The 12,364-nt window shown below is 38.1% G+C and overlaps 1 protein-coding gene across 1 annotated transcript in view; it reads right to left on the minus strand.

Annotated features, from left to right (window-relative positions):
- The window catches only part of LOC108271325 (hyccin 2), a 28,502-nt gene that overhangs the window by 8,407 nt on the left and 7,731 nt on the right, over positions 1 to 12,364 (minus strand). Inside the window, exons 2-11 of the mRNA XM_017478836.3 lie at positions 11,321 to 11,410; positions 11,098 to 11,155; positions 7,681 to 7,785; positions 6,094 to 6,273; positions 5,922 to 6,002; positions 4,966 to 5,081; positions 1,889 to 1,984; positions 1,426 to 1,542; positions 565 to 652; positions 172 to 322 (exon numbers count right to left, since the gene is read on the minus strand). Coding sequence (XP_017334325.1) covers positions 172 to 322; positions 565 to 652; positions 1,426 to 1,542; positions 1,889 to 1,984; positions 4,966 to 5,081; positions 5,922 to 6,002; positions 6,094 to 6,273; positions 7,681 to 7,785; positions 11,098 to 11,148 — 985 coding nt within the window. The 5' untranslated portion in view covers positions 11,149 to 11,155; positions 11,321 to 11,410. The remainder of the gene's footprint in view (positions 1 to 171; positions 323 to 564; positions 653 to 1,425; positions 1,543 to 1,888; positions 1,985 to 4,965; positions 5,082 to 5,921; positions 6,003 to 6,093; positions 6,274 to 7,680; positions 7,786 to 11,097; positions 11,156 to 11,320; positions 11,411 to 12,364) is intronic.

Raw genomic sequence — 12,364 nt, forward strand, 5'->3', positions numbered from 1 at the left:
TACAGGCTTGTAATACATTGCAATACTATGATTTCATCAGATAAACAGAGAAAAAAATGAAGGGGGAGACAAATAAAAATACAGAATGAGAGGAATATAAATGCAACATCCAAGCTTTTTCTGTTCTGTATTCACTGTCATATGTGTAAATGTATGTGTGGGAGTTTGTACCCTCTCGTTTCCAGCGGAGTCTGCGGATGGATGCAGCAGTGATGGCTGTCTGAGAGACGCGTTTGTTTGTGGGTGTAGCTTCAAACTCCAGAAGATTCCGTGTGCCCTGCGGTGGTCGAGGTGGCAGAGAACATCTCATAGCATTTGCTACCTAAAACAAGTGCATATTCATAAGCTTTATTTTGAATATTCAGAAATATATATATATATATATATATATATATATATATATATATATATATATACACACATATACATACATATATACACACACACACACGAATAAATTGATATTTTACTGCCATCATGTGGTCAGAAACATCAAACTCACTCAAGTGAGATGATAATGTTGTGTCATATTATTATTTATTAAAGGCAGAAAAAAGCTTTTACTAGTAATGGCTTGGCATATAGCTCTAGTTGCGCTCTATACAAGATGTCCTCCAAAGCTTCTCTTCCGAGTTCCCATTGGCCATTGTAGCTGCAATAAAGGATGCACATGGCATCAGCACATTCTCTCAGTAATAAACATGTAAGAAATCAAACAATTCTGTGTTTTATGACTGTAATTTTGAGAAGTATATATGAGTAATCTGAACGGACTTGCTAGTCTGGTTCCACCATCCTTTCATAAAAAGCACAATTCATATAATAGCCATATTGTAATTGAAATAGAAACCTAACCACTGTAAGGCTTTGGGCTATTGATCAGAAGGTTGTGAGTTCAAGCCCTGTCTACTTTGGATAAAGCATATTGGCTGACTCTGTGCCTTCACCCCAGCTTCATAACAAGCTGGGATATTTCACTGTACTGTACTTGTGATGATAAAGGCTAGGCCCAATTCAAATAGCAGCATCAATGAATAAGGAATGGTTTCTTAATAACTGAACCAGGTTTGCATTTCTAAATAAGCTAAATAAATGGAGCACAATAAAGAAAGAAAAAGACAGTCTACAGCAGGGGTGTCCAATCTTATCCAGAAAGGCCCGGTGTGGGTGCAGGTTTTCATTCCCACCAAGCAGAAGCCACACCTGATTCCACCTGTTTAATCAATTGAACTTGGCTTTCAATAGACTCGGGTGTGGCTTCTGCTCGGTTGGAATGAAAACCTGTACACACACTGGCCCTTTGCGGATAAGATTGGACACCTCTGGTCTAGAGTGTTTTTTTGTCCTTCCTAGTAAGAGACGTGAAATGAACACCGCCAAAGGACAATAATAAAACCTTGGTAGAATAGTGCTTATTTAACTCACATGGCATGATAAACTGCAGTCAGCATCTGCACCATGAACTCCGGATCCAGACGCACACGGTTGCACGAATCTCTCCACAACTTCTGCTGCTGACGTGGGTAACCACATACACACAGTCTGAGCAAACAAAACAGAACCAAAAGGAAGGCGTAATGTCCAAGAGAAGGGAACGTACAGGAAGAACAAGACTCATTAATGACTGGGTTATTTGGGAAATCATTGATTATTTGTTTATACATAGAATCTTTAAGGTCTTGTTTATGAATATTTATGCATATTTAAGGTAACTTGTGGCATTAGCTCATTAAACATAATCAACAGTTCATTAATTTAGTCCTTGTCAGAGAGAGAGAGAGAGAGAGAGAGAGAGAGAGAGAGAGAGAGAGAGAGAGAGAGAGTCAGGAAACAGAGAAAGAGGGAGATATAAATAATAACAGATGATCAGAAAAGTGGACAGTATTACCGCGAGCTCATTCTGCAGACTGATTGATGGGAGGAAGCTGGCATGTACACCACAGCAGAGTTGTAGCAGAGCATAAGGAAAGACAGCACCTCAAACCTACATCAACACAGACACACCACCATTTAAAACAAACAAACAAACTGAAGATTAGTCACTCTAAGCTGTTTTATATTCACCCATATAATAGTTTATTTATATAGTAGAGATGCACCCATACTAAATTTCTCAGCCGATACGGATAACCGATTATTCAGAGTGATATCGGCCGATACCAATAACCGATACCGATAGTTCTGCCTTTTATACCTTCTTCTAAATGAATAATAATTAATTCCACAATTCTGAAGGAAATGCAAATAAAAACTTTCTTCTCTCCATTTCAACAAGTTGTTTCACAGTAACTGGTCTCATCAACACGAAACACATCACTCTAATTAACATTAACACATGAACTCAATTCTGAAGATTAAAGTAAGATTATTAACTTATTGAATGTTATTAATTCATATTAACATTGACTCAATTATAAAAAAAAACCCCTCCTACTTCATCACTGAATATCAAACTGGTAATATATAGGCCTAATATAAAAAATTTTTTTGAAGATATTAATTCATATTAACATTAACTGCATGTGAAATATACTACTCTACAAATATATTTTTCTGTGCAATATATACCTTTTTTTTGTCAACTCATCTTTATTTAAATATTTACACCGTGCATTGGTGCTTTAATTCAGCTCGAGCAGCGCGGCAAAAAAAAAAAAGTTACTCGATGCCGAAACTCCCGCTTCACTGCTGCAGTGTCCGGTGTAAAATTTTAGCGGTGCAGAGATTACAGAGATTACAAACTGCAGTTTTTTCATCGTTGTCAGCCAATTCAAAGTCATTCCACACAAGAGACATCATCTTTACACACAGCACAAATTCGATGTGTTTTTCAGCCCTCTTCTTATTGACAGGATATAATCGGCCCGATCATCGGATGTTCTTAAAGTACCGGCCGATACCGATTATTGGCTGATACATCGGTGCATGTCTAAAATAAATAAATAAATAAATAAATAAATAAAGACATTTTAAATAAAGACATTATAAATAAAGAATTTATAATACAGAAATGTCGACCTCCTGAAAAGTATGTTTATTTATGCACTCGATACTCGGTCGTGGCTTTAATCCTTTTGCTCGGATTACTGCATGAATGCAGCGTGGCATGGAGGCGATCAGCCTGTGGCACTGCTGAGGTGTTCTGGAAGTCCAGGTTGTTTTGATAGCGGCCTTCAGCTCGTCTGTATTGTTGGGTCTGGTGTCTCTCATAGATTCTCTATGGGGTTCGGGTCAGGCGAGTCGGCTGGCCAATCGAGCACAGTAATACCACGGTCAGCAAACCAGTTACTAGTAGTTTTGGCACTGTGGGCAGGTGCCGAGTCCTGCCGGAAAAGGAAATCAACATCTCCATAAAGCTGGTCAGCAGATGGAAGCATAAAGTGCTCTAAAATCTCCTGGTAGACGTTGCACTGACTCTCGACTTGAGAAAACACAGTGGACCAACACCAGCAGATGACCTGGCAACCCAAATCATCACTGACTGTGGAAACTTCACACTGGACTTCAAGCAGCTTGGATACTGTGTCTCTCCACTCTTCCTCCAGACTCTGGGACCTTGATTTCCAAATGAAATGCACAATTTACTTTCATCTTCCCCATGATTGTGGTTGTGTACTGAACCAGACTGAGAGATTAAAGCCTCAGGAAACATTTGCAGGTGTTTTGAGTTAATTATCTGATTAGAGCTCTTCTCAGGTCGACGTTTTTGTATTATAAATTCTTTATTCTAATATTTTGAGACACTGGATTTTTGATTTCCATGAGCTGTAAGCTGTAATCATCAAGATAAAAAAATATATATTTCACTTATTGTGTAATGAATCTAGAAGTTTTCCACAATATTAAACTTTTTTGAGATGCAACTGTGTGTGTGTGTGTATAATATATATATATATATATATATATATATATATATATATATATATATATATATATATATATATATAGTTGTTATTATTATTATTATTATATTCACCATATGATTTTGGGACACAATTACCAGTTTCTACAAGCTGCCTGATTTACTAGTAACCTATATTGACGAAGTGAAAAGGATGCAAACCCACATTCTGTTCACACTGCATGCTGAATTGCATTCCAGATAATCTATATTTGGACTAAATAACAAAGAAGCAGAAACCATTGTAGAAGTAGAAGCTAAAACTGTCAATAGGGATGCCTGCATTGCCAAACAGTGTAGTCCCCCTTGTTACTAATCTGTGGTTCAAACACCCTTAAAATATCCTTCATATAGGAAGGACGTTATTGAAGAAAAATAACTGAATACATTTGACCTCGCTGTGACCTTGATCCTAATCCAAATTCCAATATCGAATAATCAGTTCATCTGCTGGTTAAAATGATAATTCCATATAAATCCTACAAACATTCAACCAATCATTCTTGAGATATAAGAGTCTCAGGAGGACGGATGGATGGACAGACAGACCTAGTGGCAGAGGTATAAAAGGTCCATAGGCAAATGTATGCAAAAAAAATCTATACGCAAATGTCAAAGAGGTATAATAATTATAATAATAACTATAATTTGACAAAACTGGATTTAATTCTCAGTCACCATCCCAGCAGAAAGCAAAGTAATTATGATTTGTGTACATCTTTGACCAGGAGATACTGAGTACTGACATCACCATTAGAGCAGTGAAAAATAAGAAACCTGTGAGACCCAAATTCAATTAAAAAGACATTAACTGGAAGATGTGCTGTGGGAGGAAAATGTTCAGATGTAGTCTACAGAAAAAAAATGAAAAGTTGGTGTAAAAAAGTTGGCAATAAAAACTGTCTATAAAATGAGTATATTGCACCCTACATTAATAAATATTTCTATGTGGTGTGTGCAGGGTCTGGAACATATGAACTCTGTCATCTGCAAGTCAGACCGCGTTCACATGCAGAACAGTTTGAATTGATGCGGGTGGGTGGGTGTTAATAATCAACATGTACCTGTTTTGGGAAGTAAAAGTCTCTCTCTGGGGCAGCAGGCCGCTGTACACCACTCTGATCAGGTCGTGTTGGCTAAGCGCTCCTTCTGTCAGAGCCATAGAGCCCAGACTGGAGGGCTACAACAGACAGATAGCACGTACTAAAATAATATAAAGGACAATACAGAAATGCTTATGTTTTAACTAAAATTCATATGTAGTGGTGAATAACAAAATAAATCAGATCACCACAGAGACAGCAATGGCGAACTGAGCGACTGCTTTGATGACATCACACGTGCGCTATTCAATTCAGTTTTATTTGTATGGCGCTTTTACTAACAGACACTCTCACAGCATAGCTTTACAGATATAAACCATACTGCGATAAGAAATTAAACTATAAAGAAATCTCAAGTTTATATATTCGTTTTGCATTTAGTTTGTCACTTTGTCAGATCTTATTCATTTGTCTTACTGATTTTTTTTTTTTTTAGACCATTATATCAGACATTGATGTTAATATTGAGTTTTCATGTCAACATTTAGAAAAGTCACTTCTCTGTGTCATTATTAGCTCACCTGCTCACAAAGTTAATCTGAAAACGGAAAGTTTATGGCAGGCTCACTATGCTGAGTACATCAGACTGGAACCGGGTCAAAGTCGAAGCATAATTAAAACATAATTAAAACCTGGGTTCAGAGATGAGATTTGGCACCCGTACTAAAATCATGGGGTGTTTTTAGCCTTGTTTGCATTAGGAAAACATGCTTAACCTTTGTAAAGGCAATGTGACTTTCTTTCATCATCATAATATGTTAATTGCAAGCTTAATTCTCATGTGGTATTCGCAATGCCTCAATGGACACCTTCGCTTGTAGAGGTCATCTTTTTTTTTTAGTATTAAAGCATTTTAACTGTAAGATTTAAAATACACATACTTCACATCTTCACAATACAATGGTGTGATGTCTTACCTCATGGTATATGGAAGGTTTAGAGAGAGAGGGTATGGTGAAGGACAAAAGCTTGCTGTTACCATTACTGTCCACAATCTCCTACAAAAATCAAAGAGGAGAAGATCAGACGTCAGAAGTCAGTTGGGCATCATTTCGAGCCTTTCACAGACATGTGCCTTAGCTGGCTCACCAGGTTATAAATGCCCAGCAATAGAGCCTCTACACAGCCATTGCGGTGGCGCTCCCTGCTGGCAGCGTGGTGCAGGTACACCCAGATCAGCTCTGGTAGGAACTGCAGTGTGAAGCGGCGTAGTCCCACCTCTGTGCTCCGGTAGAGTTCAAACAGCTGGTGACACACTGGAGCCAAAAGCTGTGGAGAAATGCACACTATTGAACAAACACCATAAGAATTTTAGGAACTAGTATTAGTATTTTTGAACTGCCGCTCATGCTGCATCACGAGGGCAACATAACACACTCGGATGTTCGCGCTGTCCGTCCACTTCTGCATGACCTCACAGATGATCATGATTGGCTAGTCTTGCTGTGATCGATAGGGGAGAGTGTGCCACCACTCCTACCAAGACAGCCTGGCCAATTTTACTCTCTTTGACTCCTGGCCATGGATGGTTGAAGCAGACGCATTTAACAAAGCGTGCTATGCACTATTGTGTTACTACATTCTGTGCATTATACACAATAACATTTTGCACTGAACGGAAATGACAAATTACAGTATGATACGTAGTGCCATTAAATCAACCAACACAAACTTCCATTAAAATAATCACCAAAACAAAAATCCAAAAATGGTCAAAACATTTTACTTTTGATTTGCATCCACAATGTAGCTGTGTTCTTCCTCAGTTCAATGGCTATTCGGCAAAATCCAAAGTTCCATACTTAGTACATACTCCAGGTATTAATAGAACAATGTGTATTACTGAACTACCCAGGGTGAACATTGGCACTGAAAATATGTGAAATGCACCATTTGAGATGTAGCTACAGTCTTATGATATATATATATATATATATTAGCCACTGAAAGAAAGATTTTGAAATGTAGTCCTCTCTGGTGGACAAATTAGATTACTAGCTTCTTGTTGAAGAACATAGGATGGTTCACTAGCTTGCTACCAAAGTAGGATACCAATAAATGCCTTACCAGTATGTAGTCAAAACCCCACCATGCCCAATTCACGTGTGATCTTATTTGATTATATTGGACTCTTTTTCATCCCCTCTCCCCTGTCACCTTGCATTTGGACTTCTTTTATGCCTAAAGCTAGGGCATGATGATAGCTGATGTGTCTGTGAAGGTGTATGATGTATGTGTTCACATTTCCCATCAATTCTGACACCACTGACACTGCACTGACTGTTAAATACGATTACAGGATTGTTAAGGGCGACTCCCAGAGTATTCTTCATCACCTGGCTCTAAATATTTGCAAAATATTGTACAATACAGTGCTTTTAACATTCAATTTGAGTCTTTTTACTTAGACTGTGCCATAACTCAAATTCCTTCCACATTTCACTTCACACTACTTTTATTATTAGATAAATAAATTTAATACTCAGGTATTAGTTCGTTAGTTAAGAGCTGTACACTCATATTTTATGATGTAGGTGAATGTTATAGTACTAATTTGCCAAGTCTTGTGGACCTGTATATTTGGTGAATATGATTTCTGATTCCAAGTTACAGCTGAACAGACTAAGCAAAACAGTACAAGTTTATATCCAACAACCTGGTTACCAGAAGCTTTACCTCACTGCTGGGCTGCTCCTGTATAACAGCATATAGTGCAGGTACCAGACCCTTCTTCAGACGCAGGCAGCAAGTATAGCCAGGGATCAGATCATCAGGTAACGTCTATTGAAGAAAAGGGAACTGAGTAAAGAAAACATGCTGATGCTTCCGGACAGGTGTACTGCTTTAGACATTTAAGCAAGTAACATACTACCATTATCTATGTCTACAATATGCCAAGCATGGCCATTTAACCTCTATTTTGGATCGCAAGAGGAAATGATCTAAGTGACTTTAAGAGTGTTCATTATTGGGGTAGAGATGGCAGAAACTTCAGTCACAAAGACTGCTCAACTGGCTGCGTTTCAATCGATACAGTGCATACAATGATATCCACATTTAGTTAAAATAGTAAAGACAGCAGTAAACAGAGCTGGAAAATATGGTTGAATGCACACATTTGACAACATATGATGCTTGTGCATTAGTGTGATATGCAAGAAAAAACAGAAGAGCAACTCTTCTGCAGGTGAGGGAGAATGTTCATACAGTATGCAGAAAGAACGGCCCATCATATACCATCAGACAACATCATGGTCCATCATACTGTACCTCAACTATATAAAGATGGGTATTATAGGAGGTTGCAGTGCATAAAAACCCTCATTATAATGCCCATTGGTGCAAAGATAACAGGCATTGTCCAGTGTCTCTGTTATGCTGTGGGGGGGATTTTGCTGGAATGCTTTGGATGGAAGGGGTACTGCAAAGTTCTTCTGTCCGATCACTTTTTTCCTTTGATGAACTATTTCTATACTGATGGGAGTGGTCTTTTCCAGGATGACCCCGCCCCCATCCACAGAACACGAGGGTTGACTCTGAATAATTTGATGAGTATGACAGTTATTTAAATCATACACTATGGCCTTCGCAGTGGGTAGATCTCAATCCGTTTGGACAGACATTCGAGAGAGCAGACTCAAGCACGGTAACTTTTAAAGGAATACAGTTCATTTCCAGAGAATCTGAAATCGCCTTACTAAAACAATATGTTCATATTATGTATTTATTTTTATGTATGAATGCAATTTTAAAAGGAATTTGATAGCCCTTTTATGTAATATGTTATTGTATTCATTATGAACTTTCATATTCTTCACTTTTCTACCCATAATTAGTTGTTAGTGCTGTGTTTGGCCTGTGAGGTAATGAACACCACAGGCACGATCAGAATCTACCTCAGTGACAGAGAGTATTGCAGCATGTTCACAGGTGAAATGTCGCATCAAAAAGTTTTATGCCCCATTCACACATACAGTATATGAATATTTATGGGAAGTTAGTTCCACCCCACCCCCTCCGTTTTCAAAAAAATTCCCATCCAAACAAACAGATATTTTCAAAAATAGCTCTATCCGCAGGAAAATGCTAAAGAAAATGCCATTTGAAGAAGCTAAGAGAATGTGTATTGTGTGGCAAGAGAAGTGGAAACGTGGGGAAAATGGCCAAAACCTGATGTTTTCGAACAATATCCATATATATGTGGACATGACCTTAATCTTGATTTTGCTCACATATTTACAGGGTTAAAGTGATTAGCATTTGGCACTTAAGATTAATGATGGCGTTTATGAAATTTAAATTGTCAAAATTGTCTGAATTATAAACTGAATTATCGTGCATGTTGGATGACCTGGGAATTTTGCCCTCTCTGGTAGAAAAATACTATTGCAAGCTACTCACAAAAGGACATCTTATAACATATTAGGTTGTGCTACATCCTCCTCCTCCAGGTGGATTGATCTGATGGCTGAAAGGCAAGCAATCTACATTTAATGATAAATCAGGACTGGAAATGGCTTCACTGTTATGATACCTGTGGCTTTATGTGAAGCTGTATTGCAAATTTGAGGGCAGGTCTTCGGCCATACATCTTTCAGGCACGATGATATCTATAATGTTTCTATGTTGCAAAAATATTCAATCCACTTTCATTCAAATTACGTTAAAGCTGCAGTACGGAACTTTTTTTTAAGTTAAAAATGAACAAAAACCAATTACAGAGCAAGTACATTAAAAATCAGTGTCCTAAACTGTCTCCTTACCTTACCCCGATGCGCAACGGCAAGCTTATAAAAATGATTTATAAATTGAGCTGTCGGGTTGGATTTCGCAGTAAATGTCAGTTGATGTCATTCGTGAGGTCATTTGCCTTTGTGTGAGTACGTCACGTCCGTAAACAGAAATAAAAAGAGCCGGATACTACATCGCGTGTGTGGGTGCTGAGGATGGTGGAGTGTTTGTAGCTTTTCTTACAACAGTTGCTTAGAATTTTTAAACTTGTCATCCAGATGGCTGCCTTTAATCTGGATAGTTCTAAACGCAATCAACGTTGACATCTGGGGAATCAGCAGAGAGGACTCAGTCATTTCAGTGGCTCAATAGGTAACTAGCTAACATTAGCATACACTAACGCTTAATTCAGCTAGGTATCAAGTTTCCTATGTTTTTTTTTTGTTTGTTTTGCTATGGTCAGTGTGGTAAATTGCACTTATTTTCTGCTAGCTTTGAAGGGAGCAATTCACCTTTACTGTGTTTTTACAAGAAAACCATATCCGCCGCCACCTGCGTTGTCAATTATTGGAGTAAATATACACCACATACGAATGCCTCAGTGTTGCCAAGTCTCGCGAGACAAATAAGCGACTGCAGCTTCAAAAACAAGCCAAAAACAAGCTCAATATTATTATAGATTGTTAGACTCAATAAATGAGCCTACAACATATTAAACTGAAACCACTCGCAGTTTGAAAAGCAAAATTAGAATTTATTTAATAAAAAATAATCAAACAGCAACAACCTTTATAGGGAGGACAGGCACTATCCACCCACCTGCGAGCAGAATATAATTGGAGAGATGGAAAAGGAGATTACATTTGAACCATAACTACTATTAGTATATATGAGTATGTTATGCTTGTGTTTTTTTTTGTTATAACCTGTAATAATTGTGGGAGGCTGAAATACACTACAGTACTGATATTATTGTGAGGCTGCGAGCAGACAGTATTAAAGCATTGGGGAAAATAGCAACCATAAATGTAGAAAAACAAAGTCGCTTGTCAGATTTTCCTAACAAGCAACGTTTTTTTTTTTTCTTTTCCCCAAACAAGCCCCAAAAAGCCGCAACCTGCGACCCGTGATTTTTTTCAAGCGATTTCAGAAAAAAAGAAGCCCAAAGATGCGTATTATAAGTGGAATTGGTAACTCTGATAAGTATATCTCAAAGCGTCAGATTCATCTGCGCAGAGGAACCGTGCCGAAGCGCACCTCACATAAAATTTTTTTTTTTTTAAAACCTCTGCAAGTAACTTGCAATTTTATGTTTCAAAGAGAGATGGCAGTAGAGAGGCAGAAATTCAGTAAAGTTCTCACCTTGAATTCTGAGAGCCATTCCTCCACCACCCCACGCTCTGGAAAGAGCATGGCCCACCTTAAACAAAGAGGTGCAAACATTAGAAATAAAACATGAAATGGTGCTCACAGAAACGTTATCCCTAGAGCTTGCAGTAATAATAAACTGAGAAAATATTAAAAGCACATCTGACTGAAGCACATCATTTCATTTCAAGAAGCATTCAGGACGGTCAGAGCTCACCTCACTCACTCACGTTTCAGACGCGTATAGGAAGGAAAGACAGACTCTCATTCTTCATCATGATGTCTGCTGATCTAGCGATCAAACAATCTGAGAAGACAAAACAGACAGAAATGCTGCTCTTACTTCATCACGCCCTGCACTGATAGGATCACAGTAAATAGTTATCCTGGGTGTGTTTGTGTGTTTAACATTAGCCATAGATTGAGGCTGAAATTACATGGGGAAATGCCCATATTATTCCCATGAGTGGCTTAAAGTAACCACTCCTGGTCTGAAGTTCCACACAGACTGAATCTAGCCTTAGATGACCCCAGGGCAACCTTCTAATAACTAATGTGGGTTAAGTGTGTGTTCATAATATTAAAAACATCATTGGTCAAATAAATTTTCCAGCCTACAGTCAACTACAGAAATACGGTCACCTTTCAATAGAAAGGGCAAGAACAACTGTAAAAGTCTGTATATAAAAATCAGATTTTCCACTTAAAAAATTAGACAAAAATACTTCACTCGTCTCTCGGTGTCTAGAGAAATGACTGCTGCTTTTCAGTTCTTATTATGTTCTTTTGCCAATCTGCCTGCAACAAACAGTTTGATCGGAGTGAAGCAACCCCAAACCATAACATTTCCACCACCGTGCTTCACAGTTGGTATGAGGTGCTTCTCCTGAAAAGCTGTCTTGGTCTGCACCAAACATGTCTGCAGTTACTGTGACCAAACAAGATTACTGCAACAGGCCTGGTCTTTGCCTATATGCTCATTGGCAAACTGCAGTCTCATAGGCATCCGCAAGCTTTTTTCCGAAGGCCTTATAGAACTCTTTAAATCTTGGCATGATGACACCACACACCTCAATAGCAAAAGGAACACCAGACACTAGATCTGAGAGGGGTATAAATAAGATATAAATAACACCGGATTATAATTTTATGGATTTGAAGGTGTGCTAAATATGTTTTTTGTTCATTTAAATTGTGAACATTACTACAAAATGTCAATTTTATTTGTCATTTGATCACCAAGATCTATCCCCTCCATTAA

The sequence above is a fragment of the Ictalurus punctatus genome, chromosome 10 (genome assembly GCF_001660625.3).
Source record: "Ictalurus punctatus breed USDA103 chromosome 10, Coco_2.0, whole genome shotgun sequence".
In the NCBI taxonomy this organism is placed as follows: domain Eukaryota; kingdom Metazoa; phylum Chordata; class Actinopteri; order Siluriformes; family Ictaluridae; genus Ictalurus; species Ictalurus punctatus.